General features: G+C 39.5%; 1 protein-coding gene across 2 annotated transcripts in view; it reads right to left on the bottom strand.

Moving 5' to 3' along the window:
* Window positions 1–769: 769 nt before the first annotated feature.
* SLC23A2 (solute carrier family 23 member 2) overlaps window positions 770–21,427 on the bottom strand; it is a 129,595-nt gene continuing 108,937 nt past the window's right edge. For both annotated transcript variants that reach the window (XM_072402838.1, XM_072402839.1), the window contains 6 exons: window positions 20,936–21,083; window positions 19,581–19,686; window positions 16,830–16,959; window positions 15,314–15,451; window positions 13,730–13,825; window positions 770–11,327 (listed from right to left, as the gene is read on the bottom strand). In XM_072402838.1, the coding sequence (XP_072258939.1) occupies window positions 11,095–11,327; window positions 13,730–13,825; window positions 15,314–15,451; window positions 16,830–16,959; window positions 19,581–19,686; window positions 20,936–21,083 (851 nt within the window). In that variant the 3' untranslated portion in view covers window positions 770–11,094. The remainder of the gene's footprint in view (window positions 11,328–13,729; window positions 13,826–15,313; window positions 15,452–16,829; window positions 16,960–19,580; window positions 19,687–20,935; window positions 21,084–21,427) is intronic.

Raw genomic sequence — 21,427 nt, 5'->3', positions numbered from 1 at the left:
ATTTTCCCCAAATTCAATAGCCGAGTCTGTTACCCAACCAGAGAGATGAAGATAGACTCGTCACTGAATCATAAGTTTTCCAAGCCCTGGTTCACACATTTTCACACGAGCATCATATTCTTCTGCTTGAAGTTTTTGAACAATTTGAAGTCGGTGCAGGTAGAGCTTTATCACTCTTCAAGCATCTGCTGAATTGAGCCTTTGTTGATGCGGAGATCCAGTGCAGCCCTCCGGATGGACTGTCCCGGGCTTTGCTTGAATGCCTGGCCCAGGAGTTCAGTGTTGGTAGAGGCAGGCCTTCGGCGGCGTGGTTTGTCAAGAACAGATCCTGTTTCGAGAAACTTGCAATGGATAACGTAAATTGTGTTATGCGTTGGAGCAATGTGACGGCCATAAGGCTTCTCAAACTCGAACTGAACTGCAGTCGGGGACTGAAAAACTTTTTGCCAAGCGGCAATTTTGCAACACTGCTGCAATGTCAATGGGCGAGCCATAGTTAAGGGAATGATACGCTTACAAAAACTGCAAAAAATAAGTTGTCATATGCTGATAGACTCAAGTCTTTCTAAATGATACCTGGAACCTAGAAAAAAAAAAGAAGTGTGTAGTGACTTTTGGGGCCTCCTGTATATCAGAAAGAGAGGGGGAGAGAGAGATATGTGAGAGAGTATGAGGTGGGGTAGAGAGAGTTCATCTCCCTCCTTTCCATTCTTTCTCCAAAGCCAAACCATTTTCTTCAGTCTCTTTGAATAAAGTCTCCAGACGGCTATTGGCAGGTATATCAATTTTTATTATTTATATTTAACAAGCTTTAAAAATACAGAATAAAATAGCTTTTTTTTTCTACTATTATTCACAACATCTGGTCCAATATTACATATTTCTTAAATATATTTCAATGATAAATGAAAGCCATGTTAGAAAAAAAAAACACTAAATATGAAATTTCTTTAAAAAACGTAACAAATTACATCTTGTGGAAAAAAAGTATGTTACAGTCAAAAATAAAATGTCCAGCAATTAACCCATGAACTACTGGAAGACTTTCAACGAGCAGGATATTCCTTCCAGCAGTCTACGAGTTGTAAATATGGATCACTTTCAACTAAAGAAAAAACGTTTTTCAACATAATAGATAATATAATTTACGTTTTCTGTACTAGATACATCAGCAGAAACAATTATTAGTGCATGTACTCGGTCAGTTGTACTTACAAGGAATGTCACTGAAATGGTTAGAATGGCACAGTTTTTTCAAGCTTTATTTAAATCCCTTGCCAGAGGCACCAGCTACATCACAATCTCAAATAGGTAGTATAATTACCTAAACGAATCTGCAGTATCTGTGAAGCAGTCGTAAATGGGATCTATCATACAGAAAGAAATCCTGGGACTTGTCTAGGGGTCATTATAATTCAACCTAGAAACCAAGAATGAAATGGCACACCACCCCCAAGTTCCACTATTCCTAGCAGGACTGCTCTTCTATGATCCTTTAGCTATGTCCCATATGGTGACTGTAGGGCAAACTATTGGCAATGGGATTTTATGGCTCTGCTTTCCATGCAGCTCCCAGGTGGCTGCCATGCTCATTCATTTGGATAATTAGTCGATCGTCAATGACCTCCATTTTTGCAGTTTGTTTTAAATATCTTTAATAAAGGCACCCCAATACAGGATCCCACACCGGTTCTTACCAAGTGCCTAGGCTTTAGTCACATGATTTCTGCTAAGCAAAGAATCAGCCAATGGAATTCTCCCCTTTAGCACAAAATCATGTGCAATGTTCCTAGCCATGAGTCTGACAGCTGTAGAACTGCAGAATTACAGATTCATCACATCCATTCCCATACATGGTGACATGTAGGAGAGACCACGGAGGTTCTTATTTCACTACAGTTTTGCACTAGAATGCCTTTACAGTCTTCATATCTAACTCCATCTATGGTATACCTCTAATTGGAATATGGAGTTTCAGGGGGTAGTGCAGAGACCATAAATGCCAAAATAGATTTCTGTGCGTGATATCTAAACAACCTGGTGAGCAGTTAAACTTAAAGTGGACCTATTAGCACATTTTTAACATTAAACAAAGGGTGGCTAAGCCACTCTTAATTTTAAATTGTTTTTTTTTTTTTTTTTTTTTTTGGGGGGGGGGGGGGCACCTATACTTTCCGTCTCTAATATCGAAGGGGAGACCTGCAACTTCCTGGGATACATACATAACATTTATCAGGAAGCTGATCCTTCTACATGTATTCAAGATCGGGCATGCTTCATCAGGGGCTTTCCTGGAATGTAAAAAAAATTAAAAAGCTCCATCTCACGCATGTGCAATGAGATTGGTACTTGTTTTTTTTTTCTTTCAGGAACACACTTTACCTGACCTTGCACCTGTGAAGTGCAAGATTGGGTGATGTGGGCAAGAAGCCGGAGTAAGAAGATGGCCTGATCTGCTGTCACATCCATGCCAGGATCCTGGACTCCAGAGGTTTTCAAAAGTAAAGGTAAGTATTTTTTTTTTTTAAGTTCCACTTTAAGAGGACTAAATCCAGATTTTGAATTTCATTCATGAATCTCTTCCCATTGGTGCTCCTGTGCCTACCAGTTGTTTGTCTTTCAGTGGTGAATTTTCAGACCCCCTGAAAGGCAAAGTAGCTGGAAGAAGCAGGTGAAAATGAGATGAGAAAAACATGAGCTCTAAAGTTTGGAATAACATACCAAAATCCCATGATGGTCTCAAAATAATGTCCCATTATCTAAAGTCCCATTTGGTGCAAATATTAAAACCTCTGACAAAACTTTACTATCACTAAAAACCAAATATTGAGAATCTGCTCCACACTACGCACATTGATACAACATGGAGACCTTGTTTTTCGGAAATGTGAGGTTTGCAAACTACAACAATAAACCGCTGCTAGCTGAGAAGGCGATGTACTGAGCCATGCCCTGAATGAAGACGAGGATACTTCTCAGACCCACTTGTGCGTATAACATTATAATCTCAAAAGGTCAGGCAGTATCCGTTTTCCAACTGAGCCGGGCTCAGCAAATTAAAGTTTAATCAATGTGATTTTCAGGGTGATTAGGCAGTTCAATCTACATGATTCCTGCAGGCCGTCTGGTTATATCCCCAAAAACGATCCAATTTACTCAACATGTGATTCAAGAAAGAACTAAACAATAAAAGATGAAGACATCTGTGTTAAACAAAAGAAAGCTACTGCAGTATACTCCCCAGAGTTATTTTTCAAGCTGGGTGGAAGAAGCTGTAGGTGGGGGCAGTCCCTGTATTGTGACCCAACTTTTCAACAACCTCCCAAAAACACCGGGTGGTTACTGAAAAGTGCCGGGTGGTGCGACTAGCTAAAAGGGGCTGGGGAGAACACTGCTAATGGCCAGTAGAGAAAAAAGTAAAAAATAAAGTAGTAATAGCACAACTTCAAAGGCATCAAATCATGATATAGCAATGATTGATGAAGTAATAAATGGGGAATGGGTGGATTTAAAGGGGGAACATCACTCCCTAAATTATAAGCCGAGTTTTCTTTCAGACACCACCATCTTGAGATATCCTCAAGGCAGTTATCATTCCAGCTGAATATATCTAATAACCCCACCAAAATACTGGCTACGGCAATGTAGAATACAAAAGCCAATCTTAGGATGTTTTATATTTGAGTTTATACTAAAACTTGCCCCATACAAGGAAAATCTGTAAATACAGCCATGGCATCCACCTCATACAGGAAAGCAAAACCAGCTGTGATGAGCTAATGGATCGTTTGATTAATTTTTTTACTTATTATCGCTTCCTTCACCAAAAAGTATTCTGGATAGCAAACATGATGAAATATAGCAACACTCACATAAGCAATATAAAATACAAAATAAATAAAAGGGGGAACATCACTCCCTAAATTATAGGCCGTGTTTTCCTTCAGACACCACCATCTTGAGATATCCTCAAGGCAGTTATCATTCCAGCTGTATATATCTACTAACCCCACCAAAATACTGTCTACAGCTGTTGGATCACAACAGAAATCCAAAAAGATTTAGGTTTAAGGGGGTTATTGTGGCAGAGGTGGGTAAATGACCCCCTGAAACTGTGATAGAGGCTGCTGGCTTTTCGTGTTGTGACTATTGGTGTAATTTTTTAAAGGATACAATTGGTGCATTTTAAAAAGAAAGTTTCTATTTATTATAAAAGTTCTCCCCAATTACCCCTACCAAACAAAAAAATAAAAGCTTGTGGTATGTGGCCAAGTCAAGAGCACAGAGAATAAGTGTTAAGCTCCAGAAAAATAGTGCAAACCTCCCCCACCTCAATTTATGAGATCCCGCTCAAAATACTTAGACAATATGCCTCAAAAAACAAAAATATAATGGGGTCTCATTTGGCTTTTGATTTCAATATTTTAAAACTGTTTGTCTAAGATACATGGGCCCACGTCAACATGGAGCCTTGACAATGGCGGCCAACTCTAAATTGGGGCTTTTTTGGCATTCACTATAGAAGAGCTACTGATAAAGCTGACATTGCACTGGCAATGTAGAATACAAAAGCCAATCTTAGGATGTTTTATATTTGAGTTCCAGCTTATACTATAGCTTGCCCCATACAAGGAAAATCTGTAAATACATCCATGGCGTCCACCTCATACAGGAAAGCAAAGCCAGCTGTGATGAGCTAATGGATCGTTTCTGATTAATTTTTTTACTTATTATCGCTTCCTTCACCAAAGTATTGGTACCAAGTATTCTGGATAGCAAACATGATGAAAAATAGCAACACTCACACTAACAATGTAAAATACAAAATAAATAAAAGGGAATTTAGAAAAAAGGAGCAAAGCTTCACACCAGGCCAGCAAATTACATGACTAAGCAAGAGTAGGATTTAAATTCCAGGCAGATAAATGAAAATACAACAAAATCCAGTTATGTATTAAAAATAGAGAATGCTTTTCATATTCATTTAGTAAAATATATGGATCTGTCTTAAGGGACAGGGGGAGGGAAGGTCAGAATTGTAAAGCAAAGACGACTCTACCTGCTTTGCACAGTGTGGTCAGTGCGGATGTTTTGATAGGAGGGGAGCAGAGGTAAGACCTCATCAGTGCTCCTCTTCTGTCCAATCAGAAGGGTTGGGTCTTGGAACAGGTGGGAAAAAATTGTAATTTATTCGGCAGGAAAATAAATGGTGTTTGTTTTTCTGGGCCGAACTACACCAATGCATGTCTTTGGGATATGATGCTTGGAATATCTGTAGCTGGCAATGCTGGGGTTGGGATAGTGTTTGCAAGGTTTTAGGCCTGCACAGGTATTCATCGTTGTAGTTCAGCGTATAAACTAAAAAATTCACTAATTTTCAATCTCAGATTACACTAAAGATACAGCACAAGCATGACAGTAAGGTGGCAATTATTTATAAAATGGGGTCAGCAATTGCAGCCTTCAAATTGCTCCAGATTTAGGGCCAGTGTCAACGAGCCTTGGAGTTCCATTGCAGGTTTGCTTTGACAATCTTCTGGGTTCATTGAAACTGCAATTCACCTCCATCCGACCTGCTTTAAGCTGCTTTTGCATTCTTATACAAAAAAAGCTGAAAGTAATATTTACTAATTTGTTGGATGAGATAATATTGTCAGGTTTGGAGTCCCTCAATTATGAAGAGAGGATTTCTTATTTTAACCACTTTAACCTTGCTGAATGTATTAGCCCTACTTGGACTGGCAAAAAACTGCAATTATAAAGCACACAGGGGTGATATCAAGGGGGATATATACATATGGTTTAGGTGTGAAGGTCAGATGTAATGTACAAGGAAAGGTAATATTACATCATAGGTGTAAATTATGGGCAAATTATATATTTGAGTGCAATATCTTTACACATCATCATGAAATATACTAATAACAATAGTGGTTTAATTATAATAAATTCAAATCTTTATGGAGCTTTCATGACACTAAGGCTGTGTATACACGTGCAATAATTATCATTGGATGCTATTATGCTGACACTTAACCCTGCGTGCTCCTATGAATCTTCTCAGAGTAATCCTCTATGGTAAAAATAAAACTGTATTGGCATTAACTGATCACCAAGATAAATAACATTTACATCTTTACTGGGTTGTAATTTACAGCTCTCTCTAGACAGCCTTCTTTACTCTTGACATCACCATTTCATCTACTTATTATCATTAGCTCCCTATAAGTTGCTTAATAGATCTCAATTTCCCCTGAAGAAGCCCAATAGGGCGAAACGCGTTGTGATCTAAGACTTATTCTTCCTCTACAAGCGTTTTCTAGCACAATATCCCTTTATGGGTATATGGACTGAAACGAAACCTACGGTAATAAGGAGAACTCTGTATAGAACACAGTCTCATGAAAGCTCCATGAAGATTACCCTGGGGCCGAGACTTGAATTTATTATAACTGTACCACTATTGTAATTAGTATATTTCACATTGATGTGTAAAGATGTTACACACAAAAAAAATTTGCCTAAAACAACCCTTCTGCCCTTTATTTTCCTCTTTGCTATGTTTCTACTAGGGGGTTGGCAGCCATACTTTTACTTTAATATTTAGGTATTGGAAGATCCAGTCTTTATAAATTTCTCTCTTGCAGAAGAATAGAATATTATTCACTTTTTTCATGTTTTGGGCCCCCTGGCTATTAGCCAGAAAGTCCCCATGAAGCCCAGATATGTTCGGCATACCAGGTCAACAAAGCTTGAATTAAGGTTGATAACACTTATCTGGGTGTCGGAAGGGGTGCCCATTATATTCTTTCTGGTATCCACCCAAAGCAGTGTGGGCGAATGAGCAGAATATTTTTTTTTTGGCAATACAGACAACTCTCTGACAACTACAATACAAATGAAACCGAGAAAAAGCCGGTGGGCCCAATGAGTATCCCTAGTACAAGGGTGTACATTCCCCAGACAGGGCAGTGCAGATTTTTCTGCATCATGGATGCCACAATAAAGGAATTTCATTTACATTTTTACACACAGACTCTACACAGATATATGAATACATACATCGGAGCGTGCTAGTCTAATCACATGACATTGTCATGACATGATCAGATTTCCCCCATTCTCCAGATTAACAAGAGAAATGGAGAGAAAAGAATTTTAATGAAAACACTGCAAAATGTAATAAGTGAAGAAACAAAATACTGCCCACTTTTCCATGGGTCTCTGACCTGGATGGTGAAAGGGGAGAGCATCACTGTGCCAAATGACCACACCATGGGTACAATTCTAAAAGAAGGTTCAGACCATGGATATGGCCAGGCCTTCAGGCCCATTCACACATAAGAGATGGTGCAGCTGTGCTGCGTTTGGGAAGTCAATTCTGCACAGAATCTAAAGATCGGACCAGAATTATTTTCAGCAGCACACTGTGCCGCTTCCACCGCCTTCCCCTCTATCGTGTTTAAATTATTTAACTTTGAGTTAAAGCGGACCTAAACTCAAAATATTTACTTTACATAAAAAATGTAGACAAATTTTTAATTTAAGGTAGAAATTCAAATTATTATTTTTTTAAGTGCAATTTTCTTTTTCTTAAAAAAAAAAAAAAAAATGGGTGCAGCACCACGTCTTTATGGGGAATGGCCGTGCAGAGCCTCCGCGGATACGTAAGTCATCCATCCCCGGAAGCTCTTGGCTTCTGGGAGAAAACAAATTGCCAATCTCATGTATGCGCAATGCGAGATCGAGAGACGTGTGAAGAAGTACCCGGAAGAAGACTGAAGAAGATGGTGGGGCCCAGGCCAAAGATATAAGCAAACCAGGACGACGCGGGACCCAAACAAAGAAACCTCCCGATGGATCTACGTGAATAAAGGTGTGTTCTTTTTATTTTGTGTGTTTTGTGTTTAGTTCCGCTTTAACAGATGTTAGAAAAACACTCAGAAGGTACTTTTGAGTATCTTTTTGAAGACAGACAAGAAAATGGACAGAAAGTGTCTATGTTGCTTGTGGTAAACAGATTTCAGCTACGACGTAATAATAAAGCCATGTGGCTGCTCAGTGCTGCACAGAGTTCCATCCAGTCTTTACAAAGCAGTCTAAGAATCTCTAATGTACATTAGTTGTAAACATTGACATCAGATAGATGGGTACAGCTACCTAATGCAGAGATAATGGATTCAGGGTTATCACTGTATATTATTTAGAAATTACAATGTTCTTATACTTGTAGTGATCTCACTTGTGTCTAATATTCTGCATACAACGTAAAGCACATCCAATTGTTCCTTACAATACATAGCCCAGCATTCTCCCCCAAATTTTTTTTTTAAGCTGGGTGGGAAGAAGCTGAAGGCGAGTGGTAGGTTCTGTTTTGTGACCCAACTTTCAGTACCCATCCAAAAACAGCGGGGGGTGGTGGGTGGTACGTAAAAGGGTCTGGGGAGAACAATAATATTCTCAAACATCAGGGAAGATAACTTGAGCTGTAGTACACATTCACTTTAAAAGTGCAGCTTTATTGTCTCTGCTCGCATGATGGAGAAGCTATTATATATTAAAGGATGGGTTCATAAATCATAATTCCTTCCGCTGTCCCTTATCCTAACCCAACATCTCTTCCACAGATTTAAATTACCCAAAACAGAAGAACCAAACTCTTTTGGTTTGCTAACATCGGACACCCCCTATTCTTCTTCCTTGCCCATGTTTTATGTCGGAACTCAGGACACTGAAATCTATGAGGCCATACATGCAGGCAGGGAAGATAAGTACTTAGTGTCAGACATAAACATTCTTCAGAAGTGTGGCCCTTCAGGTCTCAGTATTTGCAGAGGTGAAGAGTGGGTTAGGTCAGGGTAAAGATAAGAGCACTTTGTATTTAAGTACTCCAATCCTTCAACCATTAATTGTGAAAGGCTTTCTGACAATTTCTTATAAATGAGGACACTACAGAAATAGGATCTGCAAGAAAAGAGGGAGCAAGAACCTGTGGAATATTGCTGCTTTCTGCCCGCTGATTAAGGAACTAATCTACTACTGTCTGATTGAATAATGCTCACTCAAATACTAATTGTAATTTAAGATGATGCAATAAATAAATCTAATGACTTTCTCTATTAATACTTACACAGGGAGAACAGGTTAGCTGTCTGTCCAATACTTGCTGCTGTTTCAAGATGCGCCCAAATATTGCACAAGATCAAGCTGAAAGCACAGTTCATGCAGGAAAACTTATGGAAACTGAGCTTTTACTTGCCGCTCATTTGTATTCAATATCATAGGCTGCTACTGGGAAACTGTGGCTCGGCTGAAAGTAAATCTTTAAGAGATTTTGAGCAGAAAAAAACTGCTGCAGGCATATATTTCAGGCACCTATGGAGCAGCCTGGCGTTCAAACAATAGGCTATTCTAACAAGCCAAGATTCAGAAATTCTTGGAGGATCAGAAGCTTGCCTGCTTCTTCCTAAACATTGCTAATGGCCAGTTCAGCATAGCTAGCAATGGGTTAATAGGAATGCAAGGGGTACCTGCACTTAACACCTGCAGCATTTGTATGACAGGTCACAGTTTGCTTTTTTTTTATCTCATGCATCTATTTGTTGAATTGATTTTGTAATTAAAGACACAGATCAACGTTGTTCTAGTAAAGGATTATGTTCTGGTTTATGCAAAAAAAAAAGGCTGTTTCTATAAAGAGTAAACCACTAGCACCTTGCCTATTACCTCCAGACTATACAAGACACATGATTCTTTACTTGTGGCTAAAGTACAGTTTGACCTAAACCATCTAGTTGCCATAAAGCAGAGATGTGCATAAAAGCTGAACTCCGGGATAAGAAAATATTGCCTAAATATAAAGGCCATGTGCACTTTTAAATCCTGAGGTGCTCTGTCTATTTCCCCCAGATCCGTGCTGTAATCCAGTGTGTAACTTTGCTTCTTGCAAGAGCTTCCTGTAATAAAGACCAGTGACTGCATCTCTCTCTTGTGCAGTGTGACTGGTCTTTTACCTGCCCCTTCCTGCAGAAACCTGCAGAGGACCTGCGGACCCCATTGACAGCTCTGCCCTCTCAAAGTACAGTCATGATGTCACTGCTTCCTTTACAAGGTAATAATAGGTTTGCAAAGGTATTTAGTCCCGGAGTTCAGCTTTGGATTGTGAAGGTTTGGAAGGAAAAGGCCTAATTATGTAAAAAAAAAAAAAAAAAAAAAAAATGATATGGGAGGGAACATACATTTTTGTCTTACACGTGTCTAAGCCAATGACCCATGCACTGTATCCGGTAAACCATCATTAAGGCAAAAGGGATATCCAATAAATATCAACGAAAACAAAAAAAAATAAATATTACATGTAAAGAATCTGTTGCATCGGTAAACCATAAAAATCTTATGTTAGGGATAATAATTGGCTGTGCAAACAACAACATAAATAAATGTACATGTACTTCGGAAATCATCTCCATTGATATGGCTGATGGTCAGAAGTGAGCACCACCTAGTGGATATACTGGCCTCTACACTGGAAAACAAACCAGTCCCCCCTTCCCTCCAGCTTCAATCTCCTTGTTCAACTACAAGATGGAAAGGAACGAGAGAAAAGCCGAAGGTCTACAAAGTCACCACTGTACACTAGAAATCTCAGGGGGATCAGTGGAAACATGGGCCCAAAAGAAACAAGTACTGCAGAGCCGAGACAGAGGGTGACAACCAGAATGTGCCCGCTAGTGGGCACTGTACCCGTTTGATCAGTTCATCGCTACTGTGTGTGGGGGGGGGGGGGGGAAGCCAGCCATGCAGATTCCGAAGGGCAAGAGGCTGTGACAGAGAGGATTATGGGAATCAGGCAGGACACATATTGCTTGTAAGAGAAGCAGTGGTAAAAGGGAAAGGGGCAACACTGCATTAGAGGCACAATATTACCAAGGAGGTGATAAAGCCCACAGTACATCCTGTGTCTCAGCCCTGGAATCATTCTATGTAAATCTACAGAAAATACTTAACAAAATGTCTGGCTCGAGGCTGGGTAAACCTGGCAAGACTTAGCAAAGACATATTACAAGACATGAGTCGGAATAGAGTTGGCTGGGGCTATACTGTAGGCTCCGATTCCTCCTCTTCTGGCCGACTTTTGCTGCTCTTCCGTAAAGCCTTCCAATGATATCCCGCAAAGGTGGGACTGATGGGAAGGTAACTAAAACACTTGTACTTTCGCAGAAAGTTCATCCCAACAGGAAAGTCATAGGACTCCATTCCTTCAATAGCAGCTCCTCCTTTACCCACGCCACGCTTCCACTTCTTGATGCCCCTTTCTTCGGGTGTACCTGGAAGGACACAAATCTGATTACACAGAGGACTCGACAACTAACAACCTCAACAACTTTCTGGTGGGGGGGTAAAGTTCTTTAGTACTTTTTCAGCTGGCTCATAATATTCCATGGAGACAATTTGCAAATCAAGTCTGAACCTGGAATAAGCAGGATAAGTTAATGGTCATCCGCTAGTTTTCAAATTATATGTGTTGCCAACTCTTAGGGCATCATATAGGACAAAGTGTGCAAAAGAAGACAGAGTTTCTTTTTTTGGCATCTGAGACTATTACAGGTAGTCCCCGAGTTAAGCACATCCGACATACGGACGACTCCTAGATACGAACGGGGCTTCCCTGCTTACTTGTGTGCAGGACAGAGGCTTGATGGGGGAAGAAGGGCGATTTGCATGACTTGCAGAAGAAATCTTTTGCTAAACACAGCTGAGGTTGTGGGTGATCTTAAGGCTTGAGCTCTTCTGCAACCTTTTGTAACTCTTGTAACACTGACCAAGACAAACCCTGCAGTTTTTTCTTTCCGCATATGAAAGCACAGCTTGCTCCAGAAGCTAATGAATGTCTAGGCTCCATTAAGATTTTTTTTTTTTTGCTTTGTTTGTAATTAGCTCACAGTGCACAGTGAGGATTTTATACAGTAACTGACAACATGCTGCTTAAAATTATTTAGAGACAAACATCTGTGGTAGCTGCATTTAATAAAATAATGTACCAGTCCTGACTTACATACAAATTCAACTTTAGAACAAACCTACAGTCCCTGTCTTGTATGCAACTCGGGGACTACCTGTGCCCAGATGAATGAATTATATCAGTAAGCATCCAGGTATCAAGTTAAGAATCTCAATAGACACATTGATACTAAATAACAACATCCAAAATATGGGTTGCAGCCATCTTTAAATTACCAAACGCGTTTCGCCCAACAATAAGGCTTCCTCAGGTGTATTATTGACTTGCATGTTAGTAGTACAGTAATATGGAGATGGGTGCCAGAGGACTCAAATGAACCCAACCATGAAAAGGAAAAGGTGTACGAATCATTAGGTAATGAAGGTAATATAGTTGCCTCATTTCAGTGTGTTGATCTGGTGGTCTGAGGTATTCATAAAGTTTTAGTTTTCCAGTGACCTTTTGCAGGGATGGTAAACAAAAAAATCTCCACCATATAGGACCTTTTTTGGACATTTTTTTTTTTCTTGCATCACTGCAAAATATCACCGGAACCTCCAAAAACTAAAACTCAATCACATCACATCAACATGCTGAAAAAAGCAACAAGTCTTCCAACACCCATCTTTATATTGCTGTACTACTAACATGCAAGCAAGTAATACCCCTGACAAAGCCTAATTTTTCGGGTGAAACGCGTCAGTCCATTTACAGACGGTTACAGTCTTGAGATTCTTAACTTGATACCCGGATGCTTAATGATATGATTCATTCATCTGGGCAAGTGATAGGTCCCAGATACTTAAACTGAAACTAGAAGTTTGATGTCTAGTACCACCTAGTGGCCACAGTATGTGTATTGCTATGAACTCATAACTAGTTGATTGAATAACAACAGTTGATAAAAATATATTTGATCTTCCACTGCCAAAAAAAAACACTCTGTCTTCTTTTTTACACTTTCTCTTATGAACCTGCAATAAGCCAGTTGAGCAATCAGAATTATTTCTGACATTTAGATTTAGTAACATCAATGCTAGCACTGCACACAATGACCCATCAGCCCTCATTGCTGATGTCACAGCTGGTCTGGTCTTCACACTACCCTTGGCTTTTCTATGAAGGTCAATGTTCTCAAAGCTTGAAATAGCTGAACAGCTCCTGCAAAATTTTAACCCTTTCCTAAAAGACCTTTAATTTTGGTTATCCAGCTTGCTTGTGTCTATGTAGAACTGTAGACTAGAACCCAAATACTGCATAATATAGTAAAGTCATTTAATTATTAGATACGCTGTGAAAGCTAAACTCGAGCAGCGTTCTCCCCGAGGTTTTTTAGCCAGGTGTACCACCCGTCACTTTTCAAGTAACCACGCAGCTGTTTTGATCTTTTTTGGCTCTCTGTAAGGGGGAATTCCTCCCACTGACCACCACACTAATAAGCTGTGGATAAGTAATTATAGGAGGGGCTTGCTAAGACCTAAACATTATTTTAAGGGTTCCTCCATGTTAAAAAAGGTCAAGAAAGGCTGCCTTTGGGGTGCCAGTGTAATTGGACTTCACTATTGTATATTATTCTAGCAACAGGGTCTAGAAAGAGTATTAGGGAACCTGTCAGCATTCTCTATTAGCTGTACTGAGCCGCACACTAAGATCTTTATTTTGCCATTTAAAGATTGATAAAGGACATTTTGTATTTTCTCTTTAAGTCTTCTTCCAGAACATACTCACCAGGAATAGTGTTGTCTAAAATGAAAGCTGTGCAGCCTCCCACAAACATGGCTGTAGTAAGCAGGACATTTAATACTTGATCAATCTCTGCAATACCTAAAAGAAACACAAACATTTTGTAGGAATGTATTTAAGCTTTGTCCTATAGAGGGAGAAAAATCAAACAAACTGAAAAATCAGAGAACTTTTATTCTATTTGATAGCAGCCTGGATTTCCTAGGGACCCATGGTACAATGCAAGGTTTTTCCTGCAGCACCACCTGCTGGATAATTCTGGTATTGTGATGTCTATAGTCAGATGCAAGAATGCTTTATGGTGACATTATATTAGGTAATAAATGACTTTGGAAATTTTGGATAATATAAACTTTAGGATTATGGAAAGATCTGGCAATGGCATATACAGTCTTGTGAAAAGTAAATGGAAATTGTTTACTTCTTGAACATACAGCTTTGTTCATTCAAACAGGGCCTAAATGCGATATACATTTTATAGTTATGGTCTAGTTTCTCTGCTGCTTCAGGGTCTGGACAGGTCTGGTCTCAACAAATGCATAATGAGAATGTGAGGCCATGTGTCCAAAAGCTGAACCAGAATCAGATATTTTATTACAATTCTAATCTGAAGTACAATTAGCAAATTCAGCAAAGAACAGCCTAAAATGATACAGTCCATGATTTATATCATCTTCCTACTCTTCTGTCCCCTATTACCTCCTCACCACTAACCTACTATACCCAATGCTGGGTGAGAGGTTCAAGCTTTGAGCGATGAGACATAGCAACAAATATGGCTCACCACAAATTACTGCTCTCACAACAAAAGGAACCTAGAAACAATTTCTGAACTTCAACCACGTGTCTGGTGCCATCTTGGGTTGCTGGTTCCCTACTGTGATTCTGGTGGCAATGCCCTGTGGTTTCCATAGCTGGAATATATTGATTTCTTGCTATTTTAATGTGAAAAACAATCCCACATGACTTCAAATTTGCTCCACTTATTCAAAAACCTGAATTTTTTACAACCAAAAATTCATAGCTAAAAAATAGGAATCTTCTCTACATTTCCAGGAGCTAAAGGGCCGCATCTTCTGGAATGTATTTAAAGAGAAACACAAAACCAAATTACATGACATTTAGGTCTAGTACGGTCTTGGATCTTTTAGGACCCCCATGGATTCTGTACTTATTTCAACTTAACATCAATCACTCCGCAAATGGCGACTTGCTGAAGTTACCCTGATTATATTCACCCTCATCAACCTAACACACTTATACCACATACTATTTTCATTCATCTTTCCTTGATGGTGGCACATTACTATCAGGATAGCCTGATCAAGGCATCACCTATTGCAATGTTAGTTTCACATATCCCCCCCATATCCCTTGTTGATTGTCCAGCTTTGCCTCACTGGTATGTACTGTAGCTGCTGGACTGTAATACTAATACTACAAACCTGAAATATAAACGTGTCCATGAGTCCATAGGGACTGCATACTTTCTTACATGACTGCAAAATATTTTCAGAATTGTTAACGGGAAAGGGGTTTTAGTAAAAACACAAAATGGCATTTACCTACCTGTGACCAATGGGTTCTGCTTTAAATAACTGGGCAGCATCAACCCGAAGAATATTGAAAAGCCAAGAACAAAGAGATTCCGAGAAGAGTTTAGATCCACAAACTGAAGATTGGAAAGACCTACTGCAGTGATCATTCCTGTAAAAACACAATTATGTTCTTTAAATCAGCAGGCGACCATGCCATAAGGACTGCCTGGTAATGAGAAAGTCATGCTGGGATTATTTGAAGCAGAAGAACAGAGAAAAATCAATGCAAGCAGAGCAGTGCTCACCATGGAGAGTTTCATGGTTGTTGCTATACTGCTTAACTCCCAAAGCGGTCTGATTCTGTCCATATTTCCATGCAAAAAGCATTACAATTTTTTGCATGGAAATTTATTTTACGTTGTATGCCTATAATTTTTAGGCATAACTCACCGAAATATGTCCCATAGTAATAAATTTATTAATAAACTTTAAAAAAACAAAAAATAGTTAAACAAGTAATATAACTGTACAGCAGCATATATAATATAGTTATATATATTATTATATGAATATTTCTTTGTATTGGACTCAATACAGCTATTTTGTTTTAAATCCAATACAAAATTATTTGAATTTCCCTCCGATCCTCCTGCCTGCACCGACGTCACCGGGAAACCCCAGAGATCATTTTTGCATTCACCGGCTGGAGATCAGAGGAGAAGGACGTGTCCCCAGGACTTGCAGGCACCAGCAGGACGACGAAGGACATCAATGGCGCAAGGTAAGTCTGGTTTTATTATGTTTTTAGGTACCCCGAGTGTGACTCGGGTATACCGATTTTTGCATTGAAAATCCACCCCGAGTCACACTCGGGAATACCGCTAGGGGGGTAATTCTAGTGCTGGGCAATCTTCATACAAAGCAGCCTTACTGCCAGAGAACCATATAGCCTTTCAAAAAGATTGGTAACTACCATCTGCCTTGTGTTAGCAGTGTGTCTGGTCACCTTATCCCCTTGTTATTCTATCCTCAGGCAACACTGATATCATCACGTCAGCACTGTCTGTAAAAGGGGTTGCTGCGTTTGTGCTGCACCTTTTTACCTCCCATTATATATCTCATTCAAACACTGCCCTGCTTAGGCTCTCCACCCTGCACGTCCTTTGTACAGTAACCCCAAGACTCCTACAAATACTAAGCAGGAAGCCAGAGGGGTTCTTGAAAAAGTAGTTTGGCAGGGCATGGAGTCTGTGTGCAAAGAGAGAAACATAAGAAGCCCAGCCTAACAATGGCAGGTGAAAATCAGATAAAAGTTTTGTGCCCTATAAAGGTATCAGAGAGCTAAAAAAAGGGGGCCAGGTCGGTGTAAATAACTTTTTTACTCTACGAAAGGAAGGCTAATAGATGTTTGTGGGTCATTTTTAATCTGCATAGAGATCAGTTTTATTAAACTATCAAAAAGCAAGAGTGTGCAGAAGTTCAGAGCAACCAAAGATTAAGTACCCTTGTATAATGTATTCATCTTTTCAAGAGAAACAATGACTTACCAAACAAGGTACAAAACAGAGCTCCGAGGACAGGATCTGGCAGCGAGGCAAACAGCGCACTGAACTTCCCAATCATGCCCAGCAGCAGCATGAAAGCAGCCCCATATTGGATGACCCTGCGACTGGCAACCTGTCAACAAAAAGAAAAGATTGAACACAAACATCTCATACCTTTGATATTATCAATAAATAAACCAAAGAGCTACAAGCTACAACATATGTCACCTGTATCTAAAGCTGCATATATTAAAGGTGGCATCTGCTGTGCCTGGTTGTGCAGTTCTTTGCACTGCCAGTAGATGGTGCTGTGACCAGTAAAAAGTACAGAAAATGAGATTCTGCATCCGCCATCTGTTCCAATATTAATGCCCAGAATTTGCTGCAACCCAAATATGATGAGCATACCATCAAACTATCATACCAAATATGAAGTGCAGACCATCAAACTATAGTTAACACCATCTGTGAGTTGGATTTATATAATTGCTTTTTATAATGCAAAGGAGCAAAGGAAAAGTAGAACAGTAGCCGGTCAATCCTTTGATTAATAACTAAAGTTTTACTTTACTTTAACAAATGTAATAAAACCTTAAGTCATGGCACTGTTTGCAAAGTATGCATGGCTTTCTATTAAGAAAGCCAAGCACTGACCCTCAATTATGCATAGATTTCCAATGAGAAAGCCCAAATCTGCTTGCACACTTGTTGGAGGTTTTTATGTATAACGTATCCAGAAAATCAGACTAGAAGAGCGGGAGATATTCAGTTGTGCCTAATCTGATCTCAGCTGTTTATGTCTTTCAGTATACATATATCTAACTGTTAACAACACTGTTATTCGGCCCTCCCCTCAGGCACGTTGTCTTGGTGTCACCTTTGACTCGGCCCTCTCACCTCTCCTCCTGTATCACTGTCTGTATTAGTCTGTCATTTGCAATCCCTATTTAATGTACTGCGCTGCGTAATATGTTGGCGCTATATAAATCCTGTTTAATAATAATAATAATAATAATATACAAGTAACGTCCACAGTGTCACGCTTGGGCAAAGGGGACCTCTAGGGGGCGCTACCGCTTGCACAGAAGTGGTGTAATCCCTGAGAAGGGCCAAGGTGCAGAGACTAAGCAGTAACCAGGTCTTTTCCAGAGCCTCTAACTCAACTTTCTCCCACATTCCAAAAAAATGTAGTTAAGTTAGTTGGCTTCCCCCAAAAAATTGACCTTAGACTGTGTTAATGACACAGTCCCTTTGAGGGACAGCTAGTGACATGACTATGGACTTTGTGTAATATGTTGGCGCTATAGAAAAACTGTGTAAGATTAATGGTCATTGGCTGCTCAGATGTGTGCACTGCATTCTGGGAGCAGGTCCCATGCCTCCCTGATCCCAATGCGCTGGATATTTGCAATGGCTCCTGATAAAGCAGTAAGGAGGGCCGAAGAAGTGAGTTAAAGTGAGCCTGTTGGTTAGGATACTTTATCAGTTTGTCCTAAATAAACAAAATGACAGATTCTCTTTAAGTAAATGTTTGGTTTGAGCTGCATGGCAACAAGCATAGGCTGACTTTAGGGTTGAACATATTAGTATATCCCTATTTTAGAATATATTGCTTTCAGTCAGAACACGGGGTTGGTGTCTACTTTCCCAAACCTATAGGCACAATATAACATATACAGCAGTATGATATGAATATTCCTCCAATGTTTCCATGTCCTGGCTGGGCGTGTCAAGTGAATCAGGCGCTTCTCCAAAATAAACCTATAAACTATTCATCAGGGAGCTGCTTGTTTGATTTTCACCTCTTGGACACATGATCTGCAAATCTGTCAGTATTGTATTGAATTTACATTGCAGCCAGCTAATTGCATCTGCAATATAATCCTCTTCAAACAGACATACAACTTAGACCTGGTGAAAAGTGTATTGCACGCCAAGAGGGACGTGAGAGGTTACAAAAAGCGGAGAGCTGGTGTAATATAAACCCAAATTTATTGTACTCTGCCTTCTGTTCTATACTTCTGATTGTTTAAGGTGCAGCTCTAAAAAGAAAATAAAGATGGTCTTGTGACTGTCTTCTCCCCTCCATTTACAAAGGAGGCAATTGTTTTTTTTTTAATTCATTTTCAGAAATACATTTAATACCCATTATTTCTAGCACCCTACACCCCCAGCCTTCCTTGACTAGGAAGAGGAGGCCCTTCTTTTGTCTTCTGTGATAACAAAATCTTTCAATATTTGATTTCTTGGGGTGTGTACACACTCTCAGTTATTTTCATTAAAATTGATCTTTCCTGATTCTGTTCTATGGAGAGGGGAGAATGAGCAAGCGGCACCCTACACCCTACACTTCTATTGCAGTCATGTATGGATTAGTCAGGACAGATCCATGAACGACATTGGGCGACCTCTGTACCTTCGCCGGAGAATCATCTGATGTGTGTACATAGCCTCTATGCATAAATGACGAAGTGCCAGATCTTGCATGGACAGAGATATGGCAGCTCAAATTAAGGGGTGGCTGGGTGGGTATAGGAATGTGAAAGAGAAGGCCAGTTCATAAATACAATGGCCACACAGGTCAATTACAGAATTTACTGGGCTGGAAAGTATATCTGCTTGCAGAAAATTTACTTTAGAGTCACCACTATCAATCAAAGTTCCTGTAGGTGGAAGGGGCACTTTAAGTCATAAATATAAACTTGTATGGTGCAAAATTCTGACCTTTATGTTTCAGTTCTGTGTAAGACTTACCTTGGTTATCCCCAGAACTCCTATATTAGGACTGGATGATGTGGACCCATTTCCAGTGCCAAACACTCCATCCAGGACACAGGAGAGGCCTTCAATGAAAATCCCCCTGCACACAGACATATGAACAAATGTGATATTCGCACAGAAGAATGCATTCAAGACTTACAACCTACACTCTCCATTTAATGTTGAATAGTCATTGTGTAAATGAAAAAAAGTATATTGGTATTGAATGCATAATAAAGCAGAGAAAGGGATGGGGGAAAGTACAGAGAGAGGAACACAATCATCCCAACGCATTTCACCGTTTTAGGCTTCCTCAGGGCAGGTAAAGAAGTGCCGTATACATTAAATTGTAAAACAATGGCTAGTCAGTAAAAGCTAAAGAGTACGTGTGTACATATACAAATAGTTGTACTTCAACTGTTTATTGAAATCTTACACAGACCCCGATTTAATTAAGCTCTCCAAGGCCGAAGAGAATACACTTTCATCAGTGAAGCTGGGTAATCCAGCAAACATGGAATGGACTTCCTAAAAGTCATTAGCTATTTGTTAGCAAATGTTTTCAATCCTGGACCAGATCCATTCCAGGTTTGCTGGATCACCCAGATTCACTGATGAAAGTGTAACCTCTCCAGCCTTGGAGAGCTTTAATAAATCAGGGCAATAATCTACACTAGGTTTAATACATATTGAATGTCCGTTTATTACTATAGAACTGTACTGCAATATGTGAAGATATTATTGGATTAATGATAGTTAAACTAGTATATTAATGAGCATGAATTTTGCATTTGTGAATTTGGGTGGGTGAAATGCATTGGGTACTGAGACGATTATGTTCCTCACTCTGGATTTTCTTCACCTAGATTGTGGTATTATTAGTAATATTCTGTTTGGTGTCCATTTGGGCGAATTCTTACAAACTAGTTTTTAAATATGTATTATATTTTCAAATAAGTAAAGGTTACTTGATATTTCCAAAAGCCTACTTTTCTCTTTTTTTGCTCGAATATTTCCTCATTTCTTTTCTAACAAATTTGGGTCTGGCAACAAATAATATGTCCACATACAGAGGACAGCTTTTTCATATGTATATGTAATGCAGTATTCAATGCATGCAAAACTACTAGTACTACTCTTCTAGCAAAGACCGCGCCCTCTGGTCATGTGATGTTAGTAATCCCTCCTACCCAGGAAACGGGAGCGATAAGCTACAGCTCGGATTGATGTCAGTGACAAGTTTTTTGAGCAAGTGAGAAGGGAAGCAATAAAGAGAAATATGTTTGCTCATAATTAATCATTTATATACAGTATATATTTACATACATCCCAAAGAAAGACAAACTTACCTATTAATAGCATGGATGGGAGGGGGTGGGGCACATGAAAGGCGGGCACAGGCGTAGTAATCACCAATAGATTCAATGATGCTTGCTACCACAGCGCTCAACATCCCGATAACGCCAGCCGCGGACACAGTGGGCAGACCCCACTGAACTGCAAGAGGAAACACAACAAGTCAATATTAGAAGAATCTCTTTATTAAAAAAAGCAGGTTAAGCTTTTAGCAAAGCCACATTTATGTAGTTTTGGATAGAGCAGGGAGGGGTAAGGAAAGGAAGGTCTAACATCCCGTATCTCCATTGGAGATTCACTCTCCTTTTTCACCCTGGTGACCACTGTAACAGAACACAAAATGATGGGAAAATCATCACCAGAACACAAAAGAAAGCTGACAATTGTTCTAAACCTGACACACTCTGTTGAAAACTATTGAAAAAATATTTGTTTTTAAAAACACACTATGATCCACACATTATGATCCTCAATAAGAAAATAAG

This window comes from Pyxicephalus adspersus, chromosome 2 (assembly GCF_032062135.1).
Source record: "Pyxicephalus adspersus chromosome 2, UCB_Pads_2.0, whole genome shotgun sequence".
NCBI classification, from domain to species: domain Eukaryota; kingdom Metazoa; phylum Chordata; class Amphibia; order Anura; family Pyxicephalidae; genus Pyxicephalus; species Pyxicephalus adspersus.
This window is presented reverse-complemented; position numbering and strand designations above follow the sequence as displayed.